General features: G+C 43.9%; 1 protein-coding gene across 3 annotated transcripts in view; it reads right to left on the bottom strand.

The window, feature by feature from the left end:
* Positions 1-313: 313 nt before the first annotated feature.
* Positions 314-19,081, bottom strand: part of ADGB (androglobin) — a 282,215-nt gene continuing 263,447 nt past the window's right edge. For all 3 annotated transcript variants that reach the window (XM_083176187.1, XM_083176188.1, XM_083176189.1), the window contains 5 exons: positions 18,452-18,616; positions 18,236-18,341; positions 15,870-15,969; positions 12,717-12,900; positions 314-4,971 (listed from right to left, as the gene is read on the bottom strand). In XM_083176187.1, coding sequence (XP_083032313.1) covers positions 4,780-4,971; positions 12,717-12,900; positions 15,870-15,969; positions 18,236-18,341; positions 18,452-18,616 — 747 coding nt within the window. In that variant the 3' untranslated portion in view covers positions 314-4,779. The remainder of the gene's footprint in view (positions 4,972-12,716; positions 12,901-15,869; positions 15,970-18,235; positions 18,342-18,451; positions 18,617-19,081) is intronic.

The following is a 19,081-nucleotide window of genomic DNA, read 5'->3' as shown; positions in this document are numbered from 1 at the left end:
TTACTGTCTCCTAAAAGCGCAATGGAATATGCTGCGCTATATAAGAAACTGTTAATAAATAAATAATCACAGCAATGGTGCACACAAAATCAAATAACCTGGATGCAGCTAGAAAACCAATGTATTGAGTGACATCCAACAGGCACACAAAATAACATGTAAGAAAAAGAAAGGTAGGTTTGTACTGGCGCTGGTTGAATGAAAACCAAGAACAATATAGGACGGTATAAAATTAATTAAATTTTACTATAAATTAATTAATAAACATATACATATACAAAAAATACATTAATGCAATTTAAAAAAGGGACTAATGATGAAAATTAGGCTCAGTCTTGTCCACCAATAGGTGGTATAGAATAGAGTTAAAAAGTCAAAATAGCAGCTGTTTAGGGATTTTTATATATATATTACCATCCTTAATCTTCCTTGTATTTGGAAATAAGATTTGTAATCCAAGGTTATGCTCGATCAAGCTTGTTTGGAGCTTTATGTTGTCACAGATGTAACTCCCCTTGTAGATGGCTCACCATGATATCCAAATTCAGGGACCAAGCTAAATCCCACAGCCTCAGCGTTGACAGGATTCGGTGTCGATTATTGCCAAATTATGGGGATAACAGGTAGGTCTACTGGATGGATGGTATCCCGTCTGCTATTCAGATATAAAAGCTCAACGCGTTTCTCCGGTTTGTTTTAGTGTCCGGCTTCCTCAGGAGCAAGTACTGACTGTTATAACAGTGGTGTTTCTTATACCCCTATGTGGGTCTCATTAGTCCTCTCACCTGTGTGAGTACCGCCCATTCATTTATAAATAATATCACGTTTAAACATCAAAAGCATACATATAATTTATAAAGAGTATTCTATGTTTTTATAAAAGGAGGCAGTCCTATATTAGTATGGAAAAAACATATAAAACCAAGAGTAATAAAACCAATAAATTGTATACACTCGTAACAGAGAAAATAAGTACAGCCTTCCTTTTTTGTGGTTGGCTAGAATGAAATCACGTGACCATGTTTACGTAGGTCTATAATCATTTACAATTTTATTATAGACAAGGCTCAGACTTAGTAAATATATGATTAGTTGTACCAACTCACGTACTGTAGGGGAGTCGGCCATCCACCTCCGATTGCCGGTATCGGTAGGCGGAACGGCGTAGAACCCCTTTCAGCCCGGAGCTGGCGTCTCACCTGTTGCTCGGCAACACCGTCCGGTCACGTGGCATCATCACGTGACCCGGAGGCGTGTCGGGCAAGGGAGACGGTACCCGTGTGACGTCAACACGCTCCGCTGCGTGACCACGCAGATGGGAACGTGTATCTAGTCACAAAGAGGCGTCTCAGCGTGTGGCTTCACAGTACTGGCAGATGGGATCTGCGTCATAGGGGGCAGAGCCTGGATACTGTTCAGCCAAAGCGCCGATAGCATCTCTAACGTTGCTTGGCAACATTCGGGATTAAGAGATTGACTTATTGGTACCTTGGACCTTAAAATATTTTGACTCATATTGGGAAAGAGATATATATATAATTCTGAACAATAAATTGTATATGTAAGAGAACGTATCTCTAAATTTAAAGATAAACGGGACACAAAATAACATGTGTCTGGCGCTCCCAGGGTTCCCAAAAACATTGCCACCAAGTATTGAAAAAGCAAAAAAAGTCACCATACAAGTAATGGTTTGGCTGATGCATTTTCCAATTGACACTTTGGGAGAGTCCACTATGGTCTCTCCCAGGCCCTTATTCTGGTTCACTCGCAAAGGCAAATTCCTTCTCAAATGGACAAAACCATGTGCACTGCAGGTGGGGCAGATGTAACTTGTGCAGAGAGAATTAGATTTGGGTGAGTTATTTTGTATCTGTTCAGGGAAAGTACTGACTGCTTTATTTTTACACTGTGATATAGATCTCACTTTGAAGTAAAACCCCACCTAAATCCTATTCTCTCTGCACATGTTACATCCCCCCCCCCCCCTGCAGTGCACATGGTTTTGTCCATTTGAGAAGGAATTCATATAACAAATGTGAGCAACGCTGGCTTTTTTAGCGGATATTTTGAACATCACTCACAGAGAAACTGTCACTCTAAAGGTGCGTACACATGGGCATTTATCGCTGGCAATATGGTCGCTGAGCGATAAATCGCCGGGTGCGCGCTCCTGTTTTTAGCCCCCTTATGATTGCTGGTCGCCGAAGCTTGCTCCGCCGACCAGCTGATTCCCTCTGCAGCTCCCCCGGCAGAGATTTCCTTTCATCAGCAACCATCTCTGGTCGCTGATGAAAAGGAGACACTGAGCACTATATTGCTCAGCAATATATCACCCCCGTGTGTACACAGCTTTAGATTTCTATTATCCTCTGACTTTTGATGATCAAGCTTAATTCTGCCACCACCGCATTACACTTAGCTGCTTTTATCTTTGTCCAGTAACTAACATTATCTGCACACTGTAGCTTTTCCGGTGATACCGCCTACTGCTGGTAAGCTGTGTGGTATGGGCTCTGAAGGAGAATGAGGGAGAAAATGTTGGAACTGACTGCAATTTAATAGGAAGAGGAAACAATACAAGCCAACAGCCTTGATGGCAGACTAAGGAGCTTATTCTGATTATATTGGTCCTCCATGCGTTCGCACGTAGGACCGATGTTTTGTGTCTGCGCATGTGCATGCGCATTTCTGCACATGTGCAGACACAGGGTGCGCGCACCCACGGCGAACTTTCGGTTTTCCGGGTGCAGGCACCTTACACACCGAGCGGGGGGCGGAGGAGGACGGGGGCGCCATAGCATATGGGAACGCCCAGCGTTCCATGGGCTTTCCCATGAGAACGCTGGGCATACCCAGGCTAATGAGGTCGTGACGGACATGCAGGAGGCGGACAGCTGACATCACCGGATGTCAGCGGCCCGCCCTGTCCTTGCACAGGGCGCCCGCAGTTTAGAGTGACTATTTATATCGGCGACCATCAAATGACTTCCCTGCCTGCGAATGGATGATTATGTAAATCATCCATTCGCAGCAATGCCGGAGGTACTGTGTGCGAGGGGGGGGGGGGGCGGCCAGCACTGCGGGCAGAGGGCGGCGTCTGATGGACTTGCAAGGCTGCGAATTTTGCAGCCTTGCGGGTCAGTCAGAATAAGGCTCTAAATTGCAGCTGAGCTGCTCACACACACACTGAGATCTTGATTACAGACAAGATTTGGCTGAATTCCTCCATAATACTGACAGCTTCCCTGCTGCCTTGCAACATACAAGACTAGAAACTGCTAAAGCTGGCCATACACGGTCCGTTTTGCCAGTCCGTTTTGTACTTTTAAAGTACACATCGCCTTGTGCATGCTTTGTGCATGCACTGCGATCCTATACGATGTTTACCTAGTACAAAAAGTATGTGCAGCAAATACTTTTTGTACCGTACTATGTGATGCGCGGGAGCGCGCATCCCATAGTACAAAACGGAGCCGGCAAAAATGGAGCGTCTATGGGCTCCTTTAGGCTGTCAGAAATTCATAACAGATTCCCCACTTTTAGTCCCAAATAAGCTATAGCAAGCTTTATCATACCTCCCAACATGACCCTCCCCATGAGGGGCACAATACTCTGTTTCTGGACTTCCCTCTTAATTTATGATTGGAATCACCTGATTTGAACAGGTTAAGTGATAATAAAGGTGTTTCCTCAAAGGTGATGGTAATCATACATTTAAAAATAGAACATTATGTCCCTCCTGGAGAGGAGAGGGTCATTATGTCCCTCCTGGAGAGGGTCATGTTGGGAGGTACAGTATGGTTTTCTCACTTATTTTAATATTTTAAACATATCGATGTGAGTACTATTATTGTGTTTTTGCAGTGATGTAAATAATCCTGTGTCATTTGTCAAATTTACTGTATACTGTAAGTAGCAACAATATTAGACTTCGAATTGTTCCAGTTCCACTGTAATCTGAAGATCTGGCCAGCACTAGGTGTTCTTCCCAAGGATCTAGTTCAAGGATTCCTAACTCTCCATTTTTTAACACCAAAGACAACACAGTTGGCATAAATTGTGAAGAATTTCTCCCAGAATAGTACTCACACTTTAACTACGTTAACATGACACGTGGGACTCATTGTTAAAAGCAATGTTGCCTAACTTTGTAAGCATAGTATTTACTCTATAATATGTAGTACAAGACCCACAAAAGTAATCTATAGATATCTACTTTAAAATGTTGAAATATATTGAGGAGCCTTGATTGTAAGCTTCTCAGAGCAGGGCCCTCTTCCCTCCTGTTGTCAAAGCCGCCTTCTCTTCACATTTCACTCACGGCTCTCCCATACTCAAACACTCAGCGACCGTCTTCATCCACATAATCATCTCCATCTTTGGCCACCAGCCCCTAGTAGTACGTTGATCAAGTCCTCACTAGTTACATTTAAGCTGTAATGTTTATTAAACTGTGGCACTCTTTTTACCTGAACTCTTTTTTTGTTATTTATTTACTGTAATTCTATGTTTTGTATCCCTGTACTGTTCCTTTGTATGGCGCTGCAAAACACTTGTAGCGCCTTATAAATAAAATTATAATAATAATGTGTGTTTTATCATTGAGATGTAAAGAAATGTGATAAGTAAATACAACCATTGTAAATTAGAAGTAAATATATATATTATTTTCTGTTTAATTATGCTTTTATACTTTTTTCATATAAAATGTAGGTTAAGAATTTTTTTAAATTTTTAATTTCTAAGAGGAACTGATACACTCAGAGATGGGCAAAACTATTTCTTTTTTGCTGAACTTTTTGCACTTTTCCTCTTCTGTGCTGATGGAATCTTTTTGTCATCTTCTCCATGTCCTGCAGCTTCTTTAACTGCTCCAAAATCCTCTTTAGTTTTCTCAGTTTCTAATAATTTATTTCTGTAAGACTCCCGAGCACTGATAATCCGCTCACGGGCATTATCCAGTGATATCTGTAAGACAATTATAATAGAAATAATGATAGAGGTTTAACTTTCTATTGTGACATTTTAATACATACAGTTATATGTACTATATGATGAAAAGCCTTTGTCTTAAGCAGCCCATACACGCTGCTATGAGGGCGTGCTTTCCGTGCTGTACTAGCACAGATCACATTGCATTGCATTGCATGTTCATCCGTTGTGCATGCAATTTGATGCAATTTGATGAAACCTAAGTACAAAAAGTATGTGCAAGCACATACTTTTTGTACTTAGTTTTCATCAAATTGCATCAAATTGCATGCACAACGGATGAACATGCAATGCAATGCAATGTGATCTGTGCTAGTACAGCACGCCAACAAAGCAGCGTGTATGGGCAGCTTTATAATATTCCAGCACTTATAATATTGCATGTGGGGCAAATGTAACATCTGCAGAGAGAGTTAGATTTGGATGGGGTGTGTTCAAACTGAAATCTAAATTTCATGTGTAAATATAAAGCAGCCATAAATAAAAGACTTGCCCAAATCTAACTCTCTCTGCACATGTTATATTGGGAGCCAGACAGTCGGGATAAAGACGGTCGTTTCTCCGACATTAGAATCCTGTCTGTCTGGAGCCCGACAGTTGGAATCCCGACTGACGCGGGCTATTTTCCCTTGTGGGGGTCCACTGAGCCCAGTGGCGTAACAATAGCCCCGCAGCCCCCGCAGCGGCGGGGAGGCGCTGAGTAAAGTGTGAGCGCAGGGGGTCTGCGGGGCTATTGTTTTACTGCTGCCTGCTTGCCCCCGCCGCCACCACCTCTGTAGCCGGGACACGCACATCTACTTGTCTGCAGTCCCGGCGCTTCTCCTCCAGGCTGGCTCGGCTCCTGTCCTGCTGCTATTAAAATCTCCCTCCCAAGATGTCCGCCGCCTTATAGCAGACCTTTTTTTGGATGCTAGAGGAGCCTCCTCTAGCATCCCAAAAAACAGTCTGCTGTAAGGGGGCGGACATCTTGGGAGGGAGATTTTAATAGCAGCAGGACAGGAGCCGAGCCAGCCTGGAGGAGAAGCGCCGGGACCGCAGTGATCTGCGTGTACTGTTTCGAAGGCAGCAGTGGCAAGCGGCAACGGGGTAAGAAAGGAGGGGGGTAAATTTTCTTGAGAGGGGGGGGGGCGCGCCAAAATTCCCAGCGGGGGGGCGCAATTTATGAAGTTACGCCACTGACTGAGCCCACAGTGTGAAGGAGCCCGCAAGGGGCTTGAATGCATTCGCCCCCCTGTCAGGCTCCTGACAGTCGGGATTCCAATGTCAGAGAAGTAGGATTAGGATCATCATCTTTAAAGGATTTAATTTCAATAGATCACGTCTGGTGACATGAGTAGCGGCCTTCATTACTGCTTTACGTATTATTTGACCTATTCTTTCATTTTACATTTTCAAATCAGATTGTACAGTATTAGGTCTTTCTTTATTCTGTGGAAGATCAAATGTTGCTACAGTATTTCTTTCTCTTTTCCTTGGAGCTCAGTTGAACTACTATAAGGTCAACTGTGACGCACTATTAGCTGTGTGGATGAACAACCAAGTTTTTTCACAAAAAAAGACTTTATGGGGCAATCATAAATATGAGTTCTGGTTCAATGCATATCCATGTCTATCTATCTAAAATGTACTGCAAAGAGTGGTAGAAAATCATATTCTTTTATGAAAATTGAGTGAAATTTTTAGTCATACATACATATATATTTTGCCAAAGGTGTGTAAGGCACAAACCACACACCTACCCGATGACTCACTATGAAGTATTGTTCTGGCAGCTTCGTGTTATGGGTAAACAATTCAGTGCAGAGCTATGGAAATATTGTTAAGCTCAATGATGCATATCACTAAGATGACCAATCGTCCTCTTTTATTGAGGACAGTCCTTCCTCCCTCAATTTTTTTTCCTCCTTTATGCCCTCCATTATTGCCCTTAATAACATTGCGGCGGCGGTGGCTTCCGCGATCAGTGATCGCGCAGTGATGTTTATTTCTTGGGCTCAACAGTAGCTTCTGCGGCCTGAGTCCAGACTAAAGCAAGCCCAGACCCTGTCTCGGAGGAGGAGGTAAGAGAAAGCTCAGGGCACAGTGAACAGATTGGAAATGGGGGCAGCAGAGAATGGGAAAGGGGGGGGGGGAGATGTCAGTGATGATAAAAAATTATGGTACTTGTGTAGTTTCACGGCGGCACTTCCCAGCAGATCGCACGCAAATCATATGCAAATTGCAAGCGATATTTGAATACGATTTGCATACGATTCGATCTGCGATGCGATTTAGCACACCTCCACTATCCACGTCAGTCCGAAGCGTAGCAAGACCTGCTGCGGGACGCGGTACGTGTCCTCCCAACCAGTTCATATCCCCACTATCCATGTCAGTGTGGAGTTGATTTTATAAAGTGTGGCGAGTGCAGCAAGGCGAGCGGACGCGGAATACAATTCAAGTTATCCGTGTCCCCTCGCGGGGCTAACTGCATTTGCCACACTTCGGGCTCGTTTACCATGTCCTCTCACTGGGCTCACTAGACTCGCCACACTGCGGTTGCCACACTTTATAAAATCAACTTCACACCGACGTGCATAGTAGGGGTATGAACAGGTTGCGAGGACACGTACCGCTCACCACGCTTCCGGCTGATGTGGATAGAGGGGGTGTGCTAAATCTCATCGCGGATCGAATCGTATACAAATCGTTTGCAAATATCACATGCGATTTGCATATGGTTTGCATACAATTTGCATACAATGCGTTCTGCAGGGAAGTGCCGCCGTGAAACTACACAAGTACCAAAATGTTTTACATGGGGATGTACAAAATGGGGTTGGCTTTTATTTTTCATTGACTGGGTTTGTATGCCATGCCCCTTTGCCACGCCCCCACATTCTGGGCGCGTGCCTATGTTGCTCGTGCCTTGGAATAGAAGTTGGGAGGTATGGGTTGCTGGTGGCCCAAAGCATATGCTTGCACCTGGGCCTACAAGTCGCAAGTTCCGCCACTGCCCACCCTTCTAGTCTATATAGGTTTGCTCCTTGTTTCTTTTATTTACAATTTTTTTTCTTCAATTTATTTGTGTCCTCCTTTTCATAGTAAAAAAGTTGGTCACCTTAATATCATAGAAAAAACACAGAATAATCCATAGCACACTGCAATGCTGGAGTGGCTTTTCAACGCAGTCACATCTTCCTGACACAGTCGTCTGTCCAATCGGCAGGGATCTGCAGTACAGAGCCAGCGCCAGCACTTACTGGCAGCCTGGCCCCTGATTGTGCTGCACAGCGGAAGTGGCACTTGTTACTCAGTACTAGTATGGTGCGCACCTTTTTGTTCTAGACAGCCAGCGACAGTGTGACCTTCCTCCCTGTGTATGTGTAATACCCCTGGAATTATACGGCACACTTGGCAGCACCCCTGGAACTATACGGCACACTTGGCAGCACCTATGGAATTATATGACACACATGGCAGCAGCCCTGGAATAACACTGCACACATGGCAGCACCCTTGGAATTATATGGCACACTTGGCATCATCGCTGGAATGATACGGAACCCTTAGCAGCACCCCTGGAATTATAACTGAATTTATATTGTTCTGCGCTTAATTAAACTAGACAAGGTACCAAGATATGACACTATCTTTTTTTGAAAAATTGTATTTAACCCCAGGAATTATACCACACACATGGCAGCACCCCTGGAATTATACCACACACAGTGCCGTACCCCTGGACTGATATGGCACACTTAGCAGCACCCCTGGACTCATACGGCAAACAGAGCAGCACCCCTGCAGGTAAAAAAAATATATATATAACTACAAGTCCCAACATGTGGGGGAGGCCTGCTGGGACTTGTAGTTCACCTATAAAAAGCTATTTCTTATTTTTTTACAGGTATCAGCCCGGCGTCCACCAGCTAGGGACGCCGGGGACAGCCCTGGGCTTCAGCTCTGGATGGCTGAAACCTGGGGGACCCCTTTAATAGGGGAGGTCCACAGTCCCCCAAGTACCCCGTCCAGTGCTGACCAGCCACGGTGCGCATGGTACGGCCGGGGGACCTTATGTAAAATGTCTCCCCTGGCAGTGGCATGACACCGCAGGCTGTTGAAGCACGGTGCTGGTTTCAAAATATGGGGAGACCCCCAGTTTTTTGTACCTCAGATGTTTGGAACCAGGACCGGTCCAAGAGTCTGGGGCTGGTTTCAGAAATACGGGGGACCCCTACACTTTTTGTCTCCAGTATTTTTGTAACCAGGTCCGGCTCAATGAGATCCGGGGCTCGTTTATGATCAGGAGGGGGGACCCCTTGCCATTTTTTACTAAATACTGCACACTTTCTTGTCTAAAAAAAAGCACATTTTCATTACTAAAAATCGTACATGTCTAAAAATCGCACATTTTCATTACTGAAAATCGAACATGTCTAAAAATCACACATTTTCATTACTAAAATCTGCACTTTCTCCTTACTAAAAATTGCACTAAATCGCATGCGAATTCTAAAAAATGAATTCTTTAGCATGCAATTTAGTGCTATTTTGAAACGAGTAAAAATAGCACCCTATTACATTTCGCACTTGGTGTTTTTTACATTTCTAAGTGAAATTTCCCAAAATCGGCTTCGTGGTGCACACCACTGGGTGCAGAAGTACCTTTTTGCCAAATTTGGCAACTCTGAGTGCAGCGGTGTCAGACACACAAACACACTCTTCAACTTATTATATAGACGATAGTACCATCTCTGTCTCTGCTCTCCTCTAAGAATAAATGGATAGTTTACTAGTCACATGGCAGGAGTGATAAAAAGGCAAAGTTACACTTTCTAGTGTTGTAATGGTTAACCTGATTGTACCATCTGCACAAGTAGAAGACCCAGTGCTACCTCTGTCCATTTGGCTACCCCCCCCCCCCCCGCATCATTCTTCAAGCCATCAGGATTCAGCTAAGTCCAAGTTATTCATTGTTCTTTCAAAATCGAAGTATTTCATAGACTGACGTTATTTCTTCTAAGTCCAAGGTACTGTATCATTGTTCTTTCAAAGTCAAAGTATTTCAAGTCCAAGCAATCACAGTTCGTTATATTTTAAAGTCCAAGTATTCATCAAAGACTGTTGATATTCTTCTAAGTCCAAGCAATCACAGTTTGTTATATTTCAGAGTCCAAGTATTTATCAAAGACTTTCGTTATACTTCTAAAGGTCAATACACTCTGGGTGACTATGCCCAGCATATATGGACAGCAATGATCATGCTCATCGCTGGGGAGAAAGCCACACAGTGCATACACACTGAGCTGCTTTCCCCCTGCCCGGCGCCATCAGTGGGTAGAGGACGGCACAGCACTATGCAAAGCTGTCCTCAAAGCTGCTCATCTGCTGGTATTACCAGCAGATGAACGGCTTTCCCGGCTCACCGCTCATTGCCAGGGCATAAACACTGGGCGGCTTTGAGCTGAAAGCCGCTCAAACATGCTGTTTTGAGCGACTTTCAGCTCAAAATCACCCAGTCTGTATGGGCCATTAGTCCAAGCAATTATAGTTTATTATTCTAAGTCTAAGAAGTCATTGCTTATTATTATTGTCCAAGAAGATATTATGACCAATGTTCCCTCTAATTTTACGAAGGCTGTGTGCGGCAAAAGATTTTGGCTGTGCAACTTTGTAAGGAAAATTTTATTTTTGTGCGTCACTTCTATATATAAATGGAAAACAACGTTCAGCATTTGTGTTAACTTTACTTCAAAATGATATTAAACATTCAAAACATTTAAACAATCAAAACACAGCACATTATGTAGTTAATGGCTGAAACACATTCATTTAGTCCACAACTGCAAAAAGGGGACCACTGCTGCTTTGTGCGCTCTGTTGTAATGTCTGTGCGCATGCTCGGTGAGTTGTGTGCATGCGCACACGCGCACAGCTTAGAAGGAACACTGATTGTGACTAACTATTTTCTCTCCTAGGGTTATAGAGATTGTTATTGTTGTTTTTAAGTCTAAAAATATATTGTATTTATCCTTATTCTCAGTCCCAAAGTTATAGAGACTGCTATTATTTTATTTAAAGAGGCCTTGTCTTATATTTTCTCTATTGGCTTGTAATCTTTATAAGCAAGAATTATAAAAAACTTGCAAGCTTTAACCCTAAGTCATCTGTCTCCATTACTACACCACCGATTCCATCAAACACTACAGTTGTGACAGTTTGGAATGACTCAATGGATAAGGGCAGTGAAGCAGGAGCCACAGCCCATGCCCTCCAAAGTATTAAAGTCTAAAGCGGCAGTTTTGTCTCTACAGCTTACAAGTTGCAGTCCTTATGGCTGCAATCTTCAAAGCCATAGTTCCAGTTTCTTCAGTATCCTGGTCAACTCTCTCCATTGGGTATTCCGCTAAATATCACTAACCACCTAGGTCACCTGGGTCCACCAAACTCTGGTCGTGACTATATGCACAAGCCCATGGACTCAAATAGTGACTCTTAATGTGGCCATGCAAAAGCTGAAACCAATACCCATGGAGACCTACTGTACCAGTACTCACTTAGGCAGATACAAGAACTGAAATTGAAAGAGGCCTCAGTCCCAGTGTCTGAGGGTTGGATGATCTTTCAGATTCCACAGAGTGATATCCATGAGAGGGGGTTTACAGCTTCCAGCCCCATTCGCAGTCTCCAGCTCCATGAGAGGGTTTGCAGTCTCCAGCCCCATGAAAGGGTTCATGGTTTTCAGCCTCATGAGAGGGTCTGCAGTTTCCAGCCACATGAGGAGGTTCGCAGTCTTCAGCCCCATGAATGAGTGTGCAATCTCCAGCCCCATGAGGAGGTTTGCAGTCTTCAGCCCCATGAAGGGGATCGCAGTTCCCAGCCCCATGAGTGGGTTTGCAGTCTCCAATCCCACAAAGGGGTTCGCAGTCTCCAACCCCATGAAGGGGTTCACAGTCTCCATCCTCATAGAGGAGTTCAGAAACTTTAGGCCCCTGAGATGGTCAGCAGTTTCCAGCCCCATTAGGGGGTTCACAGTCTTCAGCCCCAGGAAGAGGGTTCGCATTCTTCAGCCCCATGAAGGGGTTCACAGTCCGCAGCCCCATGAGAGGGTTCGCAGTCTCCAGCCCCATGAAAGAGTTCATGGTCGCAATCTTCACCCCCAATAGGGGGTTCCTAGTCTTCAGACCCAAGATGGAGTCGACAGTCTTCCACCCCAAGAGAGGATCTGCAGTCTTCCACCCCAAGAGGGGGTCTGCAGCATTTAGCCCCATGAGGGGGTCCGCAGCCACCAGCCCCAGAAGGGGATCCTATCTGTCCAGCCCCAAGAGGGGATTTTACATCCTAAGGACCCTTTTATTCCAACCGGTTCAAGTTCATCTGGATATAATCCTGTACCATCCATCAGCCCAGAGATTTCTGCAAAGTTATCCGATCCTGATAATTCTGTCCAGTCTTCCAAGACTCCCGTTGACTTCTAGTCTGCTAAACAGTTTGTTATAAACGTTATATAGACTGTTTTTATTTTATTTTTAAAAGAGGCATTGTCCTGTATTTTCTCTATTGGCTTGTAATCTTTATGAGCAAGAATTATATAAAACATGCAAGCTTTAACCCTAAATTGTCTGTCTTCATTACTCCTGCTACAAGATTAATTCCATCAAACACTACAGTTGTGACAGATTAACAGAAATCATAGAAAACATATACAAGCAATTAATTGCACAACACAGACATTGTACCTGTAAGTCTTCATACATCTGCAGTACTTTCTGCTTCAGCACATTCCTTGCATTTTGTTCTTGCTCTCTTTGCTCTTTAACTTCTTCCCTTCTCTTCCGGAATTGTCTGATTTCCTCTGCTTTCTGCAACGCTTGCTGCTGAATGACATACTCATCTCTTAATACCGGTTCTGGTTTTCTTTTTCTGAACAGAAAGATAAGATTTGTGTTATTATGTGTACTGCGTACTTGACATGTCTTCGGACTGCATCCACACGTCCGTGTGCGGTCAGAACTCAAAGATTCAGCACGGTCCTACTGCGTCCAAACGGACAGGAAGCTGACCGAGTTGGCGTTTTGTTATGTCATGCATTGAGTGCAGTGTAAATGTGGGCCAGATACCAACAATAAAGTAAATGTGTTTGCACCATATATTAATCTATTTTGTATTGCCCCATTCAGCCAGCAATGACTTAGTGGTTTCAATTGAACCTGTGGAAAGTGTTTAATTAATCAGTAATGACCAGAGGACTGGATTGTATTGTGCTCAGCTGCGAGTATTTAAGGTGCGGGCGTACTGATTGGGCGATCCGAATGCCTAGGGCATGAACCATTGCCTTCCGAGAAGTGAAAGCTGCTTGTTTTCACCACCCTTATACACGCCCACATGACGCCCATATTACGCCCATCTTTCCAGAGAGTGTTCGGTGGACATTTGTAAACTGTATTGTTGAGAACAAGTGCGGAGACACAGTGTTGCACATGCGCATTGCGTTGCTTACGCATGCGCAGTTAGCTAAAAGTCGCCGTCCGAAAGAATTTGGAAGGGACCGCATCAACCAGAATAAGGCCCAATGTGTGGGTTCCTGCTATCTCCAATCCCATGCTCACATCATGTCACTGTCCCTGTCACATGCAGACCTGTCATCACTGACATATCATGCATGTCCTGATATAGTCTGTGCTGCTGCCCCATCCTTAGGGGTGCTAGATACCCCCTACAGTGTTTGTTTCCAAATTGTATGTCATACTGTATGTGTACCAAGTTTGGTGTAAAGTGCTCCAGCCGCATGGTGTAGTAAAGTATCTACTGACTGGGCTGTGTGTGTGTGTGTGTATATATGGCATGGTGTAGTAGTGTCTCCAGGGGGGCTGGGTTTGGTCAATCGCACAAGACTACTATAAATTAGTATAGGACCCCTTATCTTAATACTTGGGTATGAATATTCTCAAAACAGGGGTGTGCTACTTTCAGACATGGGTTGAGACAATTCAGAAGAAAGAAGAAAGATATGTCCTTTAGATGGTGCACCAAAGAAAAAGTAAAATTGAACTTTTATTAGGTCATCATAAAATGCTGCGAGAAAATATTAAAAAACACAATGTAGACATACACAGGTAGGGTACACACAATTAAAACAAAGGTGGCAGGCAGATGGTGCTAACGATGATTATACTGTATATTGAACGTGTTTAGGTGTGTCACTTGTTAACAGTATATGGCTACACCGATTCTGTGCAGAAATGTGGGTCTGCAGATCCCACACGTTGCTGCTAGATAAAGGGGTGCCAGGAAGGAGTGGGTTAAATAACCTCTTATAACTCCGCCTGTCTCTTTTGCTCCAAATCTATTATAATTATGAAATAATCATGCGTCTATATTCTGAGACACTAGACAGAAATGCCTTGTATATGTCTCAGGATAGAACATGTAAATATACAAAGATTATCAGTGGTCACTCTACACTAAATCAGGGTGTTCCACTGCATTAATTGCAGATAGGAATCGCCGCCCTGTGAGAGGATCTGATAATAATGCTCCCTCGGTCTGCAGTATATTCTTGCACATAGAGTTGAGTACTGAGCACTGTTGCAAGCAAGTCTTAGCCCTTAAAAGGACTGGTGAGACATCGCAACTGTTTAGAACACACAATCAAATGCATATAAGAAAAATAAAGAAAAGATCAACAATCTGCCTGCGCACCGCTAGCCGGTTCGCGCTTCGCATATTAGCTTCCTTATATGCATTTTGATTGTGTGTTCTAAACAGTTGCGATGTCTCACCAGTCCTTTTAAGGGAGGTATGGCTGTGTGTGTGTGTGTGTATATATGGCATATTGTAGTAGTGTCTGTACTGGGCTGTGTGTGTGTGTGTGTATGGCATATTGTAGTAGTGTCTGTACTGGGCTGTGTGTGTGTGTGTATATATGGCATATTGTAGTAGTGTCTGTACTGTACTGGGCTGTGTGTGTGTGTGTGTGTGTATGGCATATTGTAGTAGTGTCTGTACTGGGCTGTGTGTGTGTGTATATATGGCATATTGTAGTAGTGTCTGTACTGTACTGGGCTGTGTGTGTGTGTGTGTGTGTGTGTGTGTGTGTATATATATGGCATATTGTAGTAGTGTCTGTACTGGGCTGTGTGTGTGTGTGTATATATGGCATATTGTAGGAGTGTCTGTACTGTACTGGGCTGTGTGTGTGTGTGTATATATGGCATATTGTAGGAGTGTCTGTACTGGGCTGTGTGTGTGCGTATATATGGCATATTGTAGGAGTGTCTGTACTGGGCTATGGTCCTTATTCTGGTCCATTTGTAGCAGGGCTGTGTTCGCACGGGGACCAATGTTTTTGTACTGCACATGCGCATTTCTGTGCATGTGCACACATAGAGTGCTTGCACCCACAGCAAAAAGACTGTTCAACAGGTGCACGCACCCAGGATAGCAGGCAGGGGGTGGAGAGGGGCATGGGGTGGCATGTGTCTCCATTAGCATATGGGAATGCCCAGCGTTTCATGGGCGTTCCCATGAGAGTGCTGGTGTTCTTATGGTAATGAGGCCATGCTCACCGGATGTCAGCTGCCTGTCCACTTCCTGTCCACGCATATATAAGTGACTTCAGAGTCACTTTTATATGCATGCGCCTTCGCCATCAATTGATGGTCGCCGACCATCGAATGATGTGACCAGATCCCACAAGGCTGCGGATGGATGTTATTGTGCAACATCCATTCACAGGCCCTGCGAACGAATCGCCCTTGGGAATGGGTGAAAACTGTTTTACCAAAGCTCAGTCTGTGTACTATGGTCATACCAAGTCATCTTATATAGAAATGTAAAGTATATATGTCAGCACATCGTACATATATTATATTAAATATTACATTGCTTACCTCATAAAAGGTGTCAAATCTAGAGGTTCTAACTGCACCTTTGGAGCTGTCACAATTAGATCAGTTGAATGAGATGCCTGGATTTTGGAAGGTAGTTCAACTAGAAATAAAGTAAAACAAAATTAATTAACAAAAAGTGTTTTACCAAACTGTGACATTTGTGAAATAAACATGCTGTTGTTATTAACGTTAACTTACTGTAGTTATTTAGAGGACAAACATATTTTAAAAGTGTCACAAATAAAATTAGGCCGTGACACTATTTATTATAGCTATTTTGGTGCTACAGACATTTTAAATTGTGTTAATTATAATCCTTTTACACCACAGCAAAAACCTGGGTCAGCGGCGGTGTAAATGGGTCACCCCGTGTCCCTTTAAACAGGACTTCTACCCAGGTCCTGACCTGGGTTGAACATGGCTAGGACCTGAGTAGAGGGCAGTGTAAACTGGTACGCCGGGTCATCCGGTCTGGCTCCCGTTTACATCAGCAATCTGCAACCCCCCTCCCTCCTCTTTATATGGTCAGTCCTGATAAGAAGTGTCGGGGGAGAGAGGGCTCCGCACCAGCAACCTCTGAAGAAAGCCGGGGGTGGGAGTCCCTGGCTATGTTGAGGGGAGGTGGGGCGGGGGAGAGAAGTGTCTCCCGCTATGGGGGGGGCTGTTTGAAGATTTGCCTAGGGTACTGAGACAGCGCGCACCGGCAAGTTGCTCTTTCCAAGTACAATAATAGTCTGAACTACAGAAAAGTGAACATGTAATAAGTAATAAGACTTTAAATGGCATATTTAGTAAGCCACAGTGTTTACCCTGCAGCTAATTAACACACCAGTCTGATTCAATTGGCTGGGATTAACCAGCGTGTTATTAAGCCCTGAGGTTGTACATTCCTCACAGCGTCAGAAGCTTCCATGCAAAGTCCAGGAGAAAAAGACATAATCAGGGGGAATACCAATTGATTCCACAGTTTACATGAAATCATCGAGTGTCACCATGTTTATCCCTGGATTTTCATCTCAGGGGAACAGCTATTTAATTGGATAGCCTTTCTCTGCACTGGGCTGTATTTAGCTGACAATTATCCCTGTGGCTAGCTGAATATGCTCCAAGAATAAGGGTGGGCAATAAGCAGCCCTCCCGCCATTGTAAAACTACACATCCTGGCATGTCCGGCAAGTTTAAAGCTGAGCATACACTACTGCGATTTCTCACAACAGTGTACGCCTAGCCAATCACCAGCGAGCTGCTTGAGTCCCTGGCAGCAGGGTGAAATGCAATCCATCAAAAGTTGTCATTTAACTTGTGACGGATAGTATGCAACCCCTGAGCAAGTGCTTGACTGTCATTTTCTCCCATACATTGCCAGATTTTTGTTCCCATCCGATAAATTGGACAGATAAATCTTTAGGTGTGTACCCAGCATTAGTTTGTACAGATGGCCAAACTATGGCAGGGCATGCAGGGATGTGTAGTTCTACAACAGCTGGAGGGCCGCCTATTGCCCAGCAATGAAAAATGTATACTTTCTGCTACTAGTACTGTGTCGTTACAGCTTCAATGTGATTATTTTTAAATTATTTCATTTAAAAAAAAAAAAATTTAACATAAACAAATTTCTCTTGATGTGGCCTGAGGAGGACACATGTGGTAAAGTGGACCTGTCACACAACTACTTTACCAGGTTGGTTAGCTTGTTGTGTACTGTAATTTCACCCTGGGCATTGTTAGGCATTCTCATGCAATCTGAAAACCTGGTCTGGATTGAGTTTGAATGGCCAGGAGTTTGAATGGCCAGGAAGGCCAATTCCCTTTGTCTATTGTGTGTGGTCCCCATCCAAGCTAGAAGTGAAGGAAGGATGGAAAATGTGAAAATGAAAGAGAGGATATGTGTGGCCTGTACAGTGGGGATGTGATTGGATGGGGACAATATATAAAAGGCTAAGTGGCTGGATCTGGAATTTGATAAGCTTCTCCTGTAGAGGAGAGTGGAGCAGAGTCTTAAGCCGTGTACACACTGCTGCGATAGGGGCTGATATCGCTGGGAATATGGTCACTGGTGATGGGAGTACAGTATGCCCCGGCAATAAATCGTCGGGGTGAGCGCTCCAGTTTTCCACCCCGTTCTAATCGCTGGAGATGTACGTTGGTGTAGTTTGGTTTATGGCCTTGTTTGTAAGTAAAAGTATTAGAATACAGAATACATCTAATACAGAGTATTAGAATACAGGTAACCGATGAAGTGACTGACAGAGTAGCTTTGCAGACGATGAACATCTGGCTAGGAAGATTAACCTCGCATGCCGAACATGCAAAGAAAATGTAAGCACATGTACACCCTGCTTAGAAATACAAACTATTAAGTTTACCTTCCTCTCCAGCGGGAGCCTGACTGTCATAAGAGACTTCTTCTACAGGTCCAGCACTGGGTTTCTGCATGTACTTGTTCACAAACTGCAAACGTGACTGCAAAGCCTAAAAATACCATTTTCATTAGCTTATTTCATGAACATAAAACTGCATTACCTTGTAAGACATTCTTCAATTGTTGCATTCCGTACATATTCATCCATTGTTTACATTACCTTGACAGCTCGACCTGGTTCTGCCATCTCCCAGGCTTGTTTCATGGCTCTTATCTCATCCATACGCTCAGTATCTTTCTTCAATTCTAGCGTGTCTGCCTCGCTTGTTTCACTGACCAGCCGTAGAGTCCACAATGGCTTGTTGCTATCAGCATGTTGATTTGCCTGTAATATAATACATTTGATTGTTAATTAGACTTTAAAGGTCAATGTCGGTCACTGTAGTCTCCTTCAATGCAACGTAAAGTGTTAACGTATATGGGTACAACAAGATGCAGTCAGAAAAGTGCAGTTTTAACACACAGGAAAACATATGTGATTAGGTATAGACATTTTTAAACTTCAGGCCATTTTTCATGCATTGTGCTAACAATGACAATCCTTATTGTAACACAGCTGTAATTAATGCCAGCGGTGATGAGTAGGGATGAGCCATCTTCAATCCAGAAGCAGGGAGTAAAGAGGCAGCATGTCCTGGCTGCCTGCCAGTCCGCCATCCTGCCGTCCAGTCCAGTGATCGTGCTGATTAGTGATAGTGCTGTATATAGTCCAGTCCAGTGATAGTGCTGTATATAGTCCAGTCCAGTGATAGTGCTGTATATAGTCCAGTCCAGTGATAGTGCTGTCCAG

The sequence above is a fragment of the Crinia signifera genome, chromosome 3 (assembly GCF_055691185.1).
Source record: "Crinia signifera chromosome 3, ASM5569118v1, whole genome shotgun sequence".
Lineage (NCBI taxonomy): Eukaryota > Metazoa > Chordata > Amphibia > Anura > Myobatrachidae > Crinia > Crinia signifera.
Note: the sequence above shows the minus strand (reverse complement) of the source record. Positions and strands in the feature narration are given on the sequence as shown.